General features: G+C 46.5%; 1 protein-coding gene across 6 annotated transcripts in view; it reads right to left on the reverse strand.

Annotated features, from left to right (window-relative positions):
• The window catches only part of tnrc6c2 (trinucleotide repeat containing adaptor 6C2), an 89,632-nt gene that overhangs the window by 63,577 nt on the left and 6,677 nt on the right, over positions 1–19,378 (reverse strand). For all 6 annotated transcript variants that reach the window (XM_063201682.1, XM_063201691.1, XM_063201667.1 and 3 more), the window contains exons 2-3: positions 9,365–9,465; positions 6,112–6,133 (exon numbers count right to left, since the gene is read on the reverse strand). In XM_063201682.1, the coding sequence (XP_063057752.1) occupies positions 6,112–6,133; positions 9,365–9,427 (85 nt within the window). In that variant the 5' untranslated portion in view covers positions 9,428–9,465. The remainder of the gene's footprint in view (positions 1–6,111; positions 6,134–9,364; positions 9,466–19,378) is intronic.

Below are 19,378 nucleotides of genomic sequence, written 5' to 3' on the forward strand. Positions count from 1 at the left end.
AGACACAGAAAAACAATTAGAGGGGGCGAGAGGGGAGCGAAGCGAGGGGAGGAGTTGGGGGGATATGTGATCGCAAAATAATAAACCCGACGGATGTAATTCAAACTAGTCCCCGCGATTCATTTATAGAGTATTTATAAATGTCGCAATTAAAGACGACACCGCCGTCAACACACACACACACCCCACCCCACACCCACACACACACACACACACACACACACACACACACACACACACACACACACCCTCCACCCCAACTCCAAAGCAAATGAGCAGCTAATTACACCGCGATTCATGAGAATCGGACTCAAGTGTTGACGCAATTAATTGAATGTGAAATTGCAAATTAATCCAATCTGGGAGTTTTTACGGCGTACAGTGTCCCGGGTGGGGTTGGGGTGAGGATTTTGTGTTGTTGAGGTTTGGGGGGAGGGGGGTAAATGCTGTTATCGTTTCGTGACACCCATGTAAATATGAGCCCCCCCCCCTGAACGGCAACTATGGCCAGCGTCTTTTCCCGAGGGAGGGAGGAGGAAAATAGAAAACTAAAAAACAGCAGAGTAAGGAGAAAACGAAATAGAGGAATGAAGGATTGACATGGTTTTCATTTGTCCTTTTTTTTCGCCCTGGGAAGTGCCGAAGCAGCAGAACGTGTGCTGTGCTGTACACCCCAGTATAAGTAGGTACATTCTCTTTGACTCCGACTCAGTTGGGGATGAAAAATGCAAGGCACAGAAATGGATACGCCCCTGGTATTATTCTGGCTTTACGACCAAAACCCACTGGCCTTTAGTCTCTCCTATTAACATTTCATATCCCTATTTTTCCTCCACCGACGTTCGTCTTGAGCATTTCCATAATTTATGGTTATGTGTATGCATGCGTGTATGTTTGCATCCGAGTACGCACGTGCATGTGTGCAGTGTGTGTGTGTGTGTGTGTGTGTGTGTGTGTGTGTGTGTGTGTGTGTGTGTGTGTGTGTGCGCGTGTGCGCGTATGTGTGTGTGTGTGTTAAAAAGGGCATTATCATATGGCCCAATGGTAATTACAGTCTAGGAGTGTCAGCTGCACTGGTGGGATGGAAGTGATGGAGGTGGTGGAGGTGGGGGAGGAGAGGGGGAGACTGGCGGTGGCCTCTCTGGCCTCTCAGTCAGTCATGCTTGGGGAGCCAACGCTTGGTTTGTTTGCATTGGAGGGGATGGGAGTTTGGGAGGGGGGTGGGGAGTGGTGCCCCAACACAAGGGCAACCTGACTTGGTAATATGGACGGGGTGCAGTGGAGTGGGAGGTGGTGGGGAAGAGAAGAGAAGGGAAGGGAAGGGGAATTATCTTGCCTTGCAGCTAATAGGCCTCACACTTGGGGCTGGACAAATCTGCACATAGTCCACCGCAGTCTGGGGGGGGCTACCTTTGTGTCTGCAATGGTGTGTGTGTGTGTGTGTGTGTGTGTGTGTGTGTGTGTGTGTGTCTATGCCCTCGCTATGTGTATATTTCTCTTGCCTGAGTTAATGGGGGGCACAGGAGTTAATGCAGCCATGGCCACTGGGTTTATCTCATTCTCATGCATATATAGTATAGCACCGCCGAGGCAAGGCAAGGCAAGGCAAGGCAAGGCGGGATCGATTACCGCAAACACGTTGAAATGCTCAGGAAGGGCAACGTGATTTAGAGAGCAGGGCTGCTGCAGGGGGGGTTTAGTGGTGTGGGGTTGGCGGAACAATTGCACACCGGGCCCCAGGGGCAAAACACTGTTAGGGCCCCCGCCCATACAGCCTGCCAAGGTCACAATATAGGGCCCCCACTATCAGTACGGGAGGGCCCTGGGCCCAGGTGCAAATGACCCGTTCGCCCTTCCTATAGCTCCGCCCCTGGTGGGGTGTGGTGTGGGTTAGATGGAGGGTGGGAAGGTAGTTATAGGGGGGGGAGTTGGAGGGGGTTGGTCCCTCGCGCACCATTGTTCACCACAGAGCGACAGCTAGCCCTGGCTTTCTTTCCCTACATACGACCTCCACCTCCTCGACACCCAGAGGAGTGCAAAGTGTGAGAAGAGACGCAGTGATTACTACTCCACCAACCACCAACTCTGGAGCCAAACTCCCATTCTTTATTCATAGCTCACTTGTGTTGAACTGGGTGGTGGAGGAGAGGGAGGCTTTGCTATGCAGTGTCGTGCCGTACTGTGATGTGCTGAGCTGCTGAGCATGTGAATGTCTTGATCTGCATGTTGGTTGCGTTATACTGCAGTGTAGAGTGCTGCTGTTATTGCTGCTACTACTGCAGCTGTGCACTGGAGTGTGGTGGCGGGCTGAGGCAGCTTGTGTTGTCAACGGCCCCGGGGAGGATATACGGCCCCCAGAGCTGCCATTAGGCCATGATGGCAAAGACTGGAGAGGAGAGGAGTGGAGTGGAGTGAGGTTTTCCCTCGCCAACCCATTCACTACTACGCACGCAAGCACAACACTACCCAACAGACCAGCGTAGCCTCTCCTCACCCAGATCGTCAAATTCGTCAGATTCGCCAATGCAATCTTCCATCTCTCTTTTCCCTTTATCCTTTTTTATTTGCCTCTTTTCCACTGTTTAAGCTGCTCACGTTACTCTTTCACTTATTGCACTATCTGGTTTTACTGCACTGTGTTGCCATTAGACCACAATGGAGTGTAGGTTGCTCCTAGCACTCCATACAACCCCCCTAAACACTGCACACTGACCACCCATACCAGCATAGCCACTCTTCCCCACACAATCATCATGTTCTCTCTTACGTTGCCTTTAATCCCTCTCTTTTCATTTTTACCGTTATGTGCTCACAGGGAACATGCTGGTAAGTATACAGTAAGTGTTTTACGCTTTCATGTGTTACCCCTTGGATACTCTGCGTCTTTCTAGATCCATAAATAAAAAAATAAAAAAATCAAACCCCAAACCACTTGACACTTTCACTCTTTTCCACACTTTCTAGTTTTCCTGTGGAACTGACTCCACCTTCCTGTGGCCTTTCCTATCGTTTTTTCTGTTTGGGTCCCTACAGAGCAGTCACTGGCTCAACTCCATCACAGGGCCTGGCACACAGCCAGACGTGGCATCAAATGCCACACGCTGAGCTGCGAACGCAAAAGGGCCAACGACGCCGTCAAAATGCATACTGGAGAGATTGCGTTGATGGCACCATTATCCACCATCAGTTTTGGCGTACTTATTGCTGATGCTATGCTGCTGTTCCTTGTTTAAATATGAGTAGGGTAGAAGCTACAAATAATTATTCTAAATTCCTACCTCACGAGGAACAAATGTTAATTTGAAGGGCCCTAATAAAAATATAAATATAATATAAGTGTAAAGAGGTAATCCTACGTGAACTCGTTGCCATAAATTGTCATAAATCAGGGTCATAAATTGGGTCAAATAAGAGTCATAAATTACCCTATATGCTCTTACTAGTCGCTGAAATGGCGTGTTTTCCTGAGGGCAAGGAAGAATTGAAGCATGCTTTTTGGAGAGGCTTTCTCTGTGTGGACTATTGTTCAGTAGTACCAACAAGGCAAAATGCCTCCCTTCATCTTCTGTAAAACAGGATTACAGGAGGAAGGGCATCGATAACTCTTGAGATGTTACCCTGAAATCTCCACAACAAGCTTCTCGCTTTAACCCGACCCGAATGCCAATCCATGTGTTAACTGGATCAAGGCCCAGTCCTGATGAGCTGTGCTCACTGTAGCGTGACCACTGAGCTGATATACTGTACATCCAGGTGTGGACAGATGGAGACGAGAGGCTCAACACTACTACCCTAGTAAGCTAGAGGAATCCACCTAGTGGCAGAAGAGATGCTTTTTGCCTGGCGCATTGGTCTAGAACAGCACCACTGGAAGTCAGACACATTAGGCTGATTATCATCGACTTTCAAATCTTTTAGAGACTTGGTCTGACCAAGAGCAAAACAATTAACATTTCGCAAATGGCATGGTTGACCCGGCTCCCTTGGTTTGCTAATGGCTGTTTGAGAAACGATATTTGTATTGCTCCTGGCCTGACTACAAGCAACGCTGAAGGTGTTGCATCATTAGGAGGGCACGGCCTGGCTACAGACACATACCGAGCAGAGGCAGCTTGAACGATAACATTTTGGTCCCGCCCGCAGGTCTCATCTTTCTGAACCACACGGTGCCTGTCTATTAGGGCTGCTCGATATTGGAAAAAATCAATATCACGATATTTTCTGCAAATATTGATATCACGATATTTTAAGCGATATATACGAAATTCCCAACCCCTGCCACTATTATCGTAGTGGAGTAGCACGCATAATGGCTTTCTAGTTTCTAGTGCTTTCTAGTAGCATAATGTCTAGTAAGTCTGCATAAATGTAGACTTGAGGAGAGCGAGAGACTCGAGAGGCGTCTATTTTTTCAACATAGAGCTAGTTCTAATGTACCACCCCTGCATTTTGCTTAATCCCTTGGCTGCCATACTGCACCGTAGCGTTGCAAATGACAAATGACAAAATATCACGATATATGAATTTTGATATTGATATCACGATATATGATGAATATTGATATCACGATATAAATACGATATATTGCACAGCCCTACTTTCTATACACTATCATGTGATAATGTTGGCTTGCCAGGATAGAGCACTACAGCAGAAGCTGCAAGAAGAAGGAAAAGAAACCTCTGCCCACCTCGTGCTACAGCAGGAGCTGCCTCCCCCCATCTGTCTTTGCGGCTTGTTCCCGATTAGCTGGATGCGTCCCACGTCTTACGGACAAACAGATACCATGTGTTTCGAAATGAATTTCCTGCCCTCGGGGCCAACTCCACAGAGTTGATCTTATCTTATCAGACCGTGTTGCTTGCTGCCTTGGCAGCACACAAAGTAAGAGGGAGGGAGTCGAGTCAGGACAAACCAGCCCTGCAGCAGGGGCAGTCGGGCAGTCACACCCACCACAGCAACTAAGTCTGTGGTTCTCAACCTTTTTGAAGAAACGCCCCCTGCACAAGCCTCCCAACGCCCTCTTGGCAACATCATAAGACTGACAACTCACCCTCTAGTATTCAAGCATTAAATGGACTAATGTCCCAAAATGGGAACTAAGCACCGCCCCCTCTCAGCTGTATCCTTCTCAACGGCCCCCCTAGAGCTCTCCAACGCCCCCCAGGGGGCCGTACCGCCGCCCTTGAGAAACATTTAACTAACTCACCACAGCTAATGAGACGCACAAGAAAACAAGAGCAAAAGGCAACCCAAGACTAACCCAAATATCTTCAATTTCATCAGGATCAAAAACTAGAGCTAGCTAACCAATTGTACTCCTCAAACATAAACAGTGTTGCTACACAGCCATGTCTATTCTGCTCGGGCAGGAACATGCTGGAATGTTGAATTTACAAGACAACAAGGGCATGGGGCAAACAAAGACTACCCAAATAAATTACATTTTGTCCACGATCAAAATCAAGCCAGCTACTGCCATTTGGACAATGCTGCTACGCAGAAAGGTCTGTTCTGCTGGGGCAGGAACATTCTGGAATGTTGGATTTGCGAGCACGACAGAAACAATGTTCTGTGGCTCTTTGCCTCTCAGGAGGAGCAGCGGGGTTTCTGAGGGCGAGGTTGAGACTGCTCTGCCAGTGGCACAGGAGCGAAGTACATGTACGTGAGGTGGAGGTGGGGGTAGTGGGTACAGTACACACTACTACAGAGGGCGAAACAACGCTCGAGTGCCCCCGCAGAATACTCAGGTCCTGCTGCCCTGCTCGTCTGGCGCTTCGCCTTCGGCCAAGCAAGGCATATGCTAATGAAATTATACACACGCGTCAGCAAGCATTAGTGTACGAGAGAGAGCTAACGCCACCATGGGTTTTCTGAGCTTTAGCAAGAGGAGTGCAAAAGCAGAGAAACCTCAAACAAGAGCAGAACGCTGCACTAAACCTTTTTTTTCCCCGGCAGCCAAGAGTGAATCATTCCTGTATATTTTTAAACAGCTTAACAAATGCAGAAACAGGAGACGCACACCAAACACGCTTAAATGAGCTCATCATTTGCGCACACTGAAACAATACACAATCATTCGTCGGGGAGTATTGAAATGAAATGGCTCACCTTTGGTTTTCTGTTCAGCAACCTGAAACAGAGAGAGAGGGAGAGACAAAAGAACACGTTTCTCAGTTTTCACGTGTAAACACGCTTTAAACATACATTATTTACATGGTATTTTCATAGTCTGTGTGAATGAATATTTATGAGACCGCCTTTGCCTTCAGACAGGTAAACAAACACCAGCCTGCCTGCTAGCTAACATTTGTTCTGATTGCAAGGGTGAGACCGAGAGAGATAGATGGGAGTTTTCAAAACAAACTCGGATTCTCTTGTTTGCTCCCGGGAAATGAACTTGCCGTTGGTACGTGACGGGCGGTGGTGGCGGCGACACAGATTTTTTAAATTTAGTTTACTGTTCCAGTTGACAAAGGAGGAATATATGGGGTTTCTACGGCGCAGCGGGGAGGCTCTGGAGGTTGGAAATAAGATGCCTCCGTCAGCACACAGAGAGAGCAAAGAAAGGCAAGAACGGCAAGGAATTCAGAAGTGGGGCTGGGACCCAAACTGGCACGAGAATGGCACCGAATGTTATGATGAGCGAGACACAAAAGGCAGACGGCACAGCCTTCTCAGCATGACTCGACATGCTCGGCTGGAAAAGGGAAAGGAGGAGGGGGAGGGGGAGAGGAAGAGGAGGAGGAGGAGGGGAGAGAGAGAGGAGGGGAGAGAGAGAGAGGGAGAAGAGAAGTAGATGGGTGCAGAGGGTGAGAGAGGGACAAGAAAAGCCAGACCGTGCGAGAGAGAGAGAGAGAGAGAGAGAGAGAGAGAGAGAGAGAGAGAGAGAGAGAGAGAGACAAAGAGAGACAGAGAGAGACACAGAAGAGAAGCAAGCCTTGACTTAAAGGCTCTCGTGCGCCCTGCCTCATAATCCAAATAAGAGGCCCAGTAGGCGCCTGCAGTAGAAAAAAAAAGAAGAACGCTGGCACGACTAGCATCCCGGTAATCGAATGGAAATAGATTACAAATGGCTCTCTGTGTCGAGAGAGGAGGAGAGGAGAGGAGAGGAGAGGAGAGGAGAGGAGAGGAGAGGAGTGGGGTGGGGGAGGGTGACCGAGAGCCAAGAGGCCACAGGCAGGCAGGGACTAAACAGAGCAAGGGCAGTCGTGAGCAGGGCCAGACTAACGCACAGCCTAGATATGACTGCAGCCTAGGGGCCCCCACCTGCCAGGGGGCCCCTGAATGGCCAAAATTTTAAAATCGTAGAATTGTGACAAAATGCAATATTGAAAAACTCATCTGTTTTGTTGAGCACAGTTGGTAGACATGATATCCTTAATTCCTATCTTGTAATTATGGCACAGTCTATGTGAATCTGTTGCGAAATTTTCCTTCTGGGGGGGGGCACAGCAAACTGTAGTCAAGGGGCCCCAGCCCATCTTAATCCGGCCCTGGTCGTGAGCTCGTGCAAGCATGCTAGTTAGCTGACTGTAGCGCTAAACTTCTTAACACCGTCCTCACCCCTGTAATGCAGCTAATCTGCCGGGACACCTGTCTCAGGGTTGGACCGAGAACACGGTTGGCACGTCCAGTAGTAAAATGGCGACGACGAGGGCAGGACAGCGAGTATTAATTTAATAAGGGAGGGCAGAGGTAGGCTAGTGCCCAAAAGACTTCTAAGGATGCAGTAAAGGCTAATGACAGCAACATGTCTTTCAGTTCTGAACTCTTTTCATACAGTTCTTGTGCATGCCAAGTGGTTGGGTCTCGATTAGAAGCTACGTATAGAGGGCTGGACCGAGCACACCCTTACTATATCCAGTAGTGACCAAGGCAGGGCAGTGTGAATGTAATAGGAGGGGCAGAGGTTTGCACATTTATCTTCATTTTAGAATAACGTAACAAAATGTATGTCCAGTAGCAACAAAGGCAGAGAGTAGCGAGTACGAATTTCAGGGGCAGTACAAATTATTCAAGTAAAAATTATGCAGGATAAGGGGTTGAGTCTTGGTTAGGCGCTACACTCATTTTGTTGTACAAAGATTTTAAAAAATGAATATGAATGAAAGCAGAAGCAGACATGGGTTAATCACACATGACGGCAGTGTCTGCAATATCATCAGGGCAGCCAAAATGACAAGTTACTTACCTCTACTAGCAAAACATACACTCACTAATGGGTCGAAGTGGCTAGTAAAGTTGGTCTTTTCTACCAGCCAAACTAAATTAATACCAGTTCACTGGCCAAATGCTGGTCAAATTTCAGAGCCCTGACTAGGGCTCACTTGGAAAAGAGGCAGTCGCTTCAATGTGACTACCCTAGTTAAATAAAGGAGAAATAAAATAAAAAAATAAAAAAATATATCAATATCAAGTAGGGGTGGGCGGTATGGCCTAAAATGTATACCTCGGTATAATTTTAGCCACGGTATATATCACTGTATATAATCACGGTATTTTACATTTGTGTAAAATTTAAGCATTCCGTTGCAAAATGTACAAAACACCTTTTTTTAACTTTTGCATTTGCATTTTTTGGAATGTGTGTGAATTCTTGCTATTCAAATCTTTTGAAAACAAACAAAAACTATGTAAAATGCATTTTGCAATGCAATGCAATGCAGGCTACAACACTGTCAATTTCACCAAGTCTAGAAGGGGTTAAACTAGGGAAGGGAGGGGTGTCAAACTGAACATGGATTTTATCCAATAAATCGTTAATTTGACCTTTTTTTCTATTTCTGGAGTTGCTGGGGGTAATTTGGAAATGTGTGCTTGCATCTGTGATTATGCCAAGCCTAATGGTTCAGCTGTTATTGTTAAAGTTTTAAAAAAACGAACTTCCACATGAGGCAGCTAGCAATGCATTGTAGAACTAATGCATTTAAATGGCAGCTATCACTGCAGCAGCGGTTAGCATGCTAACGTTAGCGAAATCGCTAAATCACATTTTAAACAGTGAACAGTCATCTAAGTTACTAACACCCAGCCAGATATCGTGAATGATATTATCTCACCTGGACACAGTAACATACAGTAAGGCTGGCGCAAATGTAAAGCAACCAGTAGCACATAGATTTAGCACATTTCTGTTGTCAGACACCAGCATTGACATGAATGACTTGGGCTGTTAGCTTGCAAAACGTTGTCTATTACTGCCATCTGCAGGACGCAATGCGCTATGGCGGTAGAGCGGTATGGACAAAATCCATACCTTGGGGGGAAAAAATACCTTGCACGATAGTATACCGTCCATACCGCGCACCCCTAATATCAAGCTACAGGGCCTGTGCACTATGGGGCCACAGATGCTACATACCTTTTTCTGAGCAGCGTCCTTCTTTGACTTTTCTTCTTGCTTTTTCTTTTTCTTTTCTTCCATCAAATGGTTCTCTCCCTGTGGTTTTTAGCTTCTCTCAGCTGCAAAAGAGAAATCGGAGAACCACCGTTACTTAACATAATCAAAAGGAATGCAACCTGCAGCTTAGGCCAGACATTCACAAGTTGAACCACAAAAGACAGACGGAATCGAAGAACCAGTTAAAAAGCAAAAGCAAATCAAATCAAATCCCCCCTCTCCAAAAACCTATTGGCAGCGGAACCCTCATCAAGGCCAAACACTACAGACTCTCTTAAGATGCAATTTCCTTCATGGACAAAATATGCACACAGCCTGGCCTCCACCAGCTCCAAGTGGCAGCAGGGGGTGGGAAAGGCAAGAATCAAGTACCTGGAGGACCAGGGGAAAAAGGGTTTTTATTTCGACTGCTATTCAACCTTTCATTTATTTCCTTTGGCTGATGGGTAGTGAGTGTCCTGGAAACTATTGAAGGAATGAGAGGCATGATAGAGATAGAGAGAGAGAGAGAGAGAGAGAGAGAGAGAGAGAGAGAGAGAGAGAGCGAGAGAGAGAGACAGACAGACAGACAGAGAGACAGACAGACAGACAGACAGACCGGGGGGGGGGGGCACTGGAGGAAAGGGCCGTGGAGTTCATGGTCACTTCCCCATCAATCATCTCTGGATTTAAGAGCACTCTAGTCACATCTACTCTGTGTGCGTAGGCTTTGAATGTTTCCTTTTTCTAATTTCCATTAGTCCATTAACCTTTCATCATTTTTTCCCCACAATTTTTGTGGAAATAGGAGAATAAGCAGGTGGGTCATCGCTAAATAAGGGGTTGAGAAATAAATAAAAAAGGGAGGACGTGAAGTGGCTCCTACAGTGCTGTAGTCTACAGGAGGATGTGAAGAGGGTGCTATGCACAGAGCAGTGCAAGACAAGCTTATGTCAACCAACCCCCAGTGCTTTCATTGGCCGGTACGCTGGACCACTTCTATCTAATATGCACAAAAATCAGACAGAATTCTCTGCAAACTGCAAACTTGGAGCAACAATGGTCATTATCGTGATTATGGCCAAGTCCTTATTGAGCCGACTTCCACAGATAAGATCTTGGCACTTGCAAGATGCTGGCCTGAGTGATATTCAACATCAGCAGTGGCTGGGTCCAATGTTTTGGCTCTTTGCTCACTTCGAACGAGCCTCCGTGCCAAAACTTACAGCGCAATCCGGCTAATGCACCGACTTGAGCACTCAAGAAGTACATCTTCGTTACACAAAGAAGGACGGCTCTAAAGAAAATGTTTGCCGTGGTGGCGTGAACTTGCCCCTAGAGTCGCGAGCGGCTTTGCATATTCTCTCCCTCTCTCTCTCTTTGCCCGCGTGTTGTTCTGCCCCAAAACCGCTGCCATTGTTCCAGCCTCCTGCGCTGCAAGGGGGCCCTCCGAGTCCGACCGCCTGGCTCGCACAATGAGCCATTGTGCTTTTGTCCTCGGCCCAACGGAGGGACACAAATCTCAAAGTGACACATTCTGTTCCTGGAGGAGCACCCAACACAACTGCAGCCGCCCGTCACCCACCATACACACACACACACCCTGCCCCCATCTCCCGACCCAGCGCTCAGCCTCTACCCCTCAGGTTGCTTGCCTGCCTGCCTGCCTGCAGCAGTTTGGCGTTTGGGCGGGACACCAAGTGTGTGCATGTGTGCCATTGCCCCTCTTGTCTCATTTCCACTAATACAGTAAACTGCGGTCTGCTCTGCTGTGCTGTGCACCGAGCGAGGCAGTGGCAACTTGGCTTTGGAAAGGGCACTTGGGGTGTGTGTGTGTGTGTGTGTGTGTGTGTGTGTGTGTGTGTGTGTGTGTGTGTGTGTGTGTGTGTGTGTGTGTGTGTGTGGGTGGGTGTGTGTGCGCGTGTGTGTCATTCTTGTCTCATTCTAAATACACTGCTACTCTAACTGAAGATATGCACCAAGCATTGGTAGTTTGGGCTTTCAGATGTGTGTGTGTGTGTGTGCTGTGCCATTTCCTCTCTCGTCTCACTCCCACTAAATATACTGCCGTTTTGGCAGAGGATGTGCACCAACCAAGCGTGACAGCAGCGGCAGCAGCAGCTTGAGGAAGAATATATTAGCAGCAGGCGTAGTAGTGATTGTAATACAGAAGTGATGGGGAGTGCGTCCTGCTGCGCTGGTGGTTTAGTCGGGGAGGAGACGTCAATCACCAGCTGCGGGGGGGATGGTGCTGACTGACAGAGCGAAGCCGATCTTGTGGGAGGGAGAGTAGGGTAAAGGGGGGCTCCAGAGAAGGGGGACAGTATACAGTGAATACAGTGCTGCAGGCAGACACTGGCAGGCGGCCTAGTCGCCGCGACGCGGTCAGATCTGCCCGTTAACCAACCAACCCTGTTCTCGACTCGGCCTCTCTTGCTTCGCAGCAGCTTTTTTTTCCCTCCTTATCGATTGGCTGGCCGGCGCCATCTACAGCCTAGTGAGCCAATCAGATTCGAGAGCTTTTGACATGATGGGCACACTTCCTACTCCCCCTTTCTCTGTCTCTCTCTCTGATATTCTTTGGCACTGGTCCAAACACTGGCTGGGGGGAGGGTAAAGCTGGCATGCTAGGAGAGCGCTGTTTTGAAATGTCTTTCCCTGTAGTTGTGTCATGTCTTTTGTGTGTGCGTGGAGGGGGACAGAGCACTGGGTTTTAAAAATATCCAGGACCCCTTTGTGCCATGGAATGTTCCAGTCATCACCACAGCGATTCCAGCTGTTGGAAGCTAGTGGAGACACACACATTGGGTACAGTACCTCAGCAAGGTTGCTGCTATGTGTAGAGATGCACAATGCCACTTTTTTAAAATCCAATACGAGTACATCAATGTCTGCACTTGCCGATACAGAGTACAGATAAGCTTACTTTTACCCACAAAATACAATGGAAATAAATGCACAGCCCTTCTTCTTTCCACCTGTGATATTTGTTTTACTGTCCATTTCCATGAATGTTAGTAAATGTATGAGGCAGTGTTTTCTTTCCCCATGCTGCTTTCAAGTCAATGGAAGGTGATGAGATGTTGCGTTGTTTTTTGTAATGGCAGTATCAGTGCCTGGTATCGGCAAGTGTTTGAGTACGAGTATGAGTATAATGAGCAAGTTGCTGGGCCATTACTGATACCAGTATTGGAAAGCGGTGCATCCCCAGCTAAGTGGCTATATGCAATCTATTTTTTGTGTCAATACCCATCAGCACTGGAACACTTTTGTACTACATAATGTACGCCATGACACCTTTACTTCCCTCTGAGATTAAATTAAGTATTTCTACTACATTACTACCTGACCTTACTATTATGACCTGTTCTTCTTAAACACAACCAATCAATCAATATCTCACTATTTCTTTACCCAGAATACATCATGAGCATATCACAGGAATGTCTTAAAATAAACCTCAGCACTTGTTTAAAACCTCTACAGACTGAACATTACATAAAATTCAACACTTTCAGGCTGCTGACATAAAATGAAGTATGGTATTTTTCCATGTTCTTATATCCACTATCCATCTTCAACACACCTTGAGAATCACCCCTAGAGTAGGTTGCCTTCCATGTAATCCTAAATCCACATAGAATATTAACCTTAAAGATTTATTGACAGAGACAAGAGATGGAAGCTCAGCTTTAAACGCTGGGAGAAGAGGATGTAAGATAGCCTAGGTCTTTCCCAGGAACAGATGGCTTTTTCACATTTCATTCTTACATTACAGCACACTACGCTACAGTACAATACACTACATTGCATGACACGTTCCCCAGAGCGCTAGTTTGGCAAGTCGGAGAGTGAGCAGCTGTAGATATCGATGCCTAATTAGTGATTAGGGTGACAGAGCCAAATAAATAATTTGAGAATAACGACGTCCAACTCTCGTCCAACAGACTTTCGCAATAGCCTACATTACACGAAGCAGACACTGACAAGTCAAGCTTAGCAATGGCAGGAGACGCCACAGGCCTCAGGGAGAACACATGTAGTTTTAGAAAGATATTAGGTGTGTTAGGTGTGTTGGATGTGATGGGAGAAATGCGTTCTTAGAACATGAGTGGACAATGTCGGCACTGTGCTACAATCCCGGGACCAAATTTTTGTACCAAAGCACACAATGTCCCTACAAAGCCTGTGATTGCACTTCATTACAATAATGTACTGTTGCTGTGTATCTGTCTAGGTTAAGTGTTATTTCTAAATGATAACCTGCTCCAAGGGCAAGCCAACCAGTGAGTCTTCCTTCCTCTGATGAATCCTTGAGTAACAGACTTCTACAGCTCTCTTTGTCGGACCACAACAAAACTGCAGCAGTAACCTCAAGGTCATTTGATGCCCCTACACAACTCAACAGAGGGAGAACAACATACCAAATTCATCACAGCATCCCACTCACAAACATTGTTCTGTCCACCACACTCTGTGTGCAGTAATAATGAGAGCCAAAGTCACTAGTGATACTACTTTTAAAAGCTGTGCACTGTGCACTAGCTTTGGCTGGTAACAAGGGACTTCAGATCAATACCACATTTCAACTGTCTGTAGCCAAACACACCACAAACAATAGAGAGAGAAAACAGTTCTCAAGTACGAACTGAACCCCACTGGACTGAAAAGAAAATGAAACGTGCGACTGCTTTGGCTCAAGAGTCAAGATCTGGCTAAACACATTGTGTAGAACCACGCAACATGTTCAGGGTTTGGCGATGGAAAATTACGCTCAAGTAACGTGTCACATGAAATAAAACTGTCAAGGATCGCACAGAGCCAAGTTCCCTTTGGAACATGCAAAGACTACTTGGCTGAACCTTTGGCAATTGTACTGGATAAGGACATAGGACTACACAGACACAAACAGACAGACAGAGAGAGAGAGAGAGAGACAGAGAGAGAGAGAGAGAGACAGAGAGAGAGAGAGAGAGAGAGAAAGAAAGAAAGAAAGAAAGAAAGAAAGAAAGAAAGAAAGAAAGAAAGAAAGAAAGACAGAAAGAAAGAGAGAGAGAGAGAGAGAGAGAGAGAGAGAGAGAGAGAGAGAGAGAGAGAGAGAGAGACTCAAACAGAAACAAGACAGAAAGAGACGAGAGACAAAGACAGTCAGGGACACAGAGGAAGGCTGAGAGAAAGAAAGAAAGAAAGAAAGAAAGAAAGAAAGAAAGAAAGAAAGAACAGGCAAATGAGTGAGTGAAGCACAGTGGAGGAGGGGAAGGCAGGCGAGCAGGCAGGCGAGCAAGCAAGCAGGCAGGCTGGCTCCCAAGCTGAAAAGGTTGTGTTGGGAGCAAGACGTCCCTGGCGCGGGGCCAGCCACATCACAGCACTGAGCACAGCTCTGCTCAGCTACGGCCAGGCCTGCCATGACCGCCAGGCAAACAGAACAGAGCGCTGCGTGTTTCGCTCACTCCACTGCTGGAGCCTTCTGGCTCCGGCCTGCCTGCTCCTCGCTTGTGCAGGAGGAGGAGACGAGGGATGGGGAGGGGGGAGGAGAAAATGGCCGCTCCTCCTCCTCCTCCTCCTCCTCCTCCTCCACCAACACTTCCTACTTCTCCATCATCATCATCACCACCACCTCCTCCTCCTCGGCTCCCGGCCTTCCTGTGGCCACACATTAGCGTCCTGTGGTTTTGGTCCTGCCTGGCCGAGCTTCCCTCTCCCCTGGCGGTGCTTCTCACCTGGAGAAGCATAAGCTAATCCCCATGCCAACCAAAGCTAGCCTCACATGATGTCAGGCAGAGAGACTCACACCACGACTTGCCTCATGTGTGACACGAAACAGCATCGACCACAGCTAGCCTCACTTATGACGTGAGCCAGGCTTGGCAGCAGCTAGCTTCAAGCATAAGTTAACCATCAGGTTTGACCACTGCTAGCCCCATATAGTATGTGAAGAAGCCTCAGGTGTGATATTGAAGCAGCAGACACGACCAATAGCCATACGATATAAGGTAGGTAGGCTTGCCCAACAGAAGCGGCACATAAACACAACACAATGGACAAAACTCCACGGCGACAACCGGTTATCACACGGTTCTTTCATTTTGGAGAAGCTTACCATTCTTCCGTGTGTGTGTGTATAGTATCATTAGAAAGGATGTGAAAAAAATAACGTGTCCTCTGAAACTCTAAAGGGGGGGAAATGGGCCTAGTGGTTAGAGAGTTGGTCTTTCAATTTAGGGGTTGCCGGTTCGAATCCCCCCTGAACTCTCTGAAGTGCTCTTGAGCAAGGCACCTAACCCCAAATTGTTCCAATACCCTGAAAAATAATAGTCGTAAGTCACTTTGAATAAATGAAAGCGTCAGCTAAGTGTAATGTAATGTAATGTAATGGAAAAGGAGCAGTGTGTCGTAATTTGTGCTTACTCAATCAAAAGCAACAGAAGGAGGTGCTTTGCTACTCTTTATTGCTGCAGGCACAAGAGATGGCAACACAGTGACGGACTAAAAATAAACTGCTTTGAAGTTCCCCAGTAATAAAATTACAGTGAGAGGCAGAACCGATTCACTTTCTTTTCAGCTAATGTATTGTCCCAGCAGCACTGTGAATCAATCCCTCAACCGACAACAATGCAGTGCTGTGTGTTTGCGATGTTACAATCAAATTAAATTAAATGACACTCGCAAAGATTGTGTTCGCTGTCGGACAAGCAATCTTTGGAGACGCCGTGCCTCAGTGGCCTTGAGGAGCCATTCAATAAATACAAGAACCGTGGTTGGAAGTAATTTCTCGATCCTTATCCCTAGCCACCTGTCTTCCCCTTCTCATATCATGTCACTCCCTCACCATATTTTCCTAAATAAGGAAAAGGCATAAAAGCCCCAAAAATATATTTAAAAATACAAGAAGAAAAGAAAAAGACATGCAGTCTTTGTTGTGCATGTTACAAACACCATAGATGGCCCTACCATGTTGCTAACGGTAGGGCACTCGTTCACTACGCGGCTGACCCCGGTTCGATTCCAGCTGGGTTCCTTTGCCGACCCTTTCCCGTCTCTCTCCCAACTTGCATCCTGTCACAATCTTCACCGTCCTCTAATAAAAAAAACTAATAAAGGCTTGAAGCCCCCAAAAATACTTTGGGAAAAAAAACACAATAGATTACCATTGAAATTCATGAGCTGATATGGAAGGAATAGGCTGGTAGGCTAGTTCTCAAGGCATTGTGTGTTTGCAATGTTTTTTTAACGTTACTTAAATGTTAATGAATGTGATTCAATTTAAACTAAATGAAAATCCCTGGGCTGGCATTCGCTGTCAGAAGTGCAGTCTTTGTTGCATTTTTTTTATTACAAACACCCATAGATTACCATCAGCAGCGTTCATGGACTAATTTGGAAGGAATAGGGCTGGTAGTAGGCTAACTTTTCTCAAGCCAATGTGACCTTAAATAGCCCGTACCAAGAGAAGAAGAGGAGAAAACACAAAAACCACAGGAATCCCAACTGGTCTCCATTGACACCACAACGCACCATAGCCAGCAGCACTAAGCTTAAGCCTAAGACTCTGGGAATCACAGTGCTAGGTTTCTGACCAGGATCAAAACCAGAAATGGAAACTTGGGTCAGTGGGGAGAGAGAGAGAGAGAGAGAGAGAGAGAGAGAGAGAGAGAGAGAGAGAGAGAGAGAGAGAGAGAGAGAGAGAGAGAGAGAGAGCAAAAAATAACTGCTATAAAACTATAACCAGGCCTTCCTCCAAGCTAAATACAATTTTAAAAAGATGTCATCTTGAAAGTTCTCTGGGTGCATGTCACTGTGAAGTGCACACAGTACACTACACTGAATGCATATGGTACACAATAACAAATGCACATGGTAAAATAAAATAATGTGCTACGCTCTCTGTAGTGTCTTTATGTATTTACATGTCAGATGTACCAGGGTACTGGTGACAGGAATCTTAGAGAGGTGAATGCTGTAAAGAGCACTGCAGTCTATGGAATCACATTGTTGCATTGCACTTACAATGCTGAAGAAATTTTTCAAAAAGTCTCTCCTAAAGGTCAGGCTGAAAGGGGGACTTGTTGGGTTGTCGTATGCATCTCTTGGTTGAGAAGAACAAACACAAAATGTCAGCATGATATCAACAGTGACTTGCAACACCAAACAGCTCAGAGGAGGGGGTACAAAAAGTATGTTTTTATATTGCAAGGCTTTGGACAGACAAAAAAAAAGGTATGACACTAACTCTGCCTTCTAACAATGTCCCTGCCATAGCCTACACACACGCCTGACATTTGCCAGCATTTTGAAGTCAACTGAGTGCATGACCTGATGACCAGATGAAGTCTCAACTGACCCTCATCCATCAACTTAGTTCAAAAAGCTCATCAACATAAATGCTGAAAAGCTCATTCTTTAAGATGCAGTCTGAAAACACTACGACACTAAAACATGCATTTAAATTTAGATTTTTGGTTTTCTTTTAAATCATCATTCATTAAACATCTTTTTCAAGTGATACATAAATGAGCTGTCATTTTATGCATCTTTACGAAAGCAATTACAAAGTGACATTACACCATCTTACATACTGAGTTCTGTCAGACGTCAACTTACAATGATCGTCAAAAAGGGTATAAAGCAAATTGGGCCGGACAACCACAAAGACACGAAGATTGAAATGGACTCTCTACCTCCTCCTCATCCTCCTCCTTCTTCTTCTTTTCATCATCCTCCTTCTACGTCTCAACTATTCCATCCATCCTCCCTTCCATATAGTCTACTCTCTTCCTTGTATTCTCAAGGTTACACACACTGACAGCAAATGCACGAGTCACACAATGCCTAGTGTGTCAGCCGATTGACTCTGACAGCCTGTCAGCGGTGTGTGTGTGCATGCCTATCTGTATAGTGTGTGTGTGTGTGTGTGTCCGTGTGTGTGCATCTATCCGTGTGTGTGTCCGTGTGTGTGTGCGTGCGACTGTGCGTGCGGATGCATCTATCAGTGTGCGTGTGTGTGTGTGTGTGTGTGTGTGTGTGTGTGTGTGTGTGTGTGTGTGTGTGTGTGTGTGTGTGTCTGGGTCGGTCTCTGTTTGCATGAGTGGGCGTGTACGTGAAGAGCATGACCGACCGGGAGAGAGAGAATAAAAAATCTCTCCCCTTTCCATCTTCCCTTTCTGGAGAGAGCACAGAACAAAACCAGTCAACCCTGCAGAGGAAAAAGGGGGCAACTGACACTGACACTGACACCAACACCGAGACATGGCTGCCATGGCGGATACAAGCTCTGGCGTTACAACTCCTGCACTGCTGCCGAGAACAGAACAGAATCTCAGGCGATGTGACGTGCGGGATAGGGTGTTGAGATATGAGGAATATGGTATTCAACCAGAGTTGGGTCATATCTATACTAAAGCGAAGCCAAATTTGACCCAGTTGTAACTTCCCATTGATCTACCAACCACCACCTCTGAAGAAAACAAAGGTTGTAAGGGTATTGAGATGTTGCATTCACACCCGAGTCAGGTAAAGCGAGGTACACGACACTAAAAGCAGTATGAGCAGATTTAACCTAGTTGCAAGTTCTCCCATGATATATTCCCATGATTGTACCAAAAGAGTTACCATTGTAGGAATGTTGAGGTGAAATGCTGTGTTCGACCAATGTCAGGTCAACTGGCACTAAAGCGCAGCCAGATGTAACCCAGTTGCACACATTTATTCTGGTGATTGTGCCTACACGTTCTCTGAGAGAAGAATAGTAGGAGTGGAGTGTGCAGTGCAGGCAAGAGGATCATGCACGCACTTGTGCTCCCGTTAGCATGCAAGAACGCACCATTACCTCAGCCAAGTGAAGTCAGATAAGCGAAAGATCCAAATCTGGCGTGGAATCAAGGGCAGGCATGGCATGACATATTGTGGTCAAATTAAAACATTTGATCCCCGCCCGTCGTATACGGTTCTAGGTTCCCTACCGCAATCAAATGACCCAGCTGGCTGCGAGATGTTTAT

This window comes from Engraulis encrasicolus, chromosome 1, assembly GCF_034702125.1.
Source record: "Engraulis encrasicolus isolate BLACKSEA-1 chromosome 1, IST_EnEncr_1.0, whole genome shotgun sequence".
NCBI classification, from domain to species: domain Eukaryota; kingdom Metazoa; phylum Chordata; class Actinopteri; order Clupeiformes; family Engraulidae; genus Engraulis; species Engraulis encrasicolus.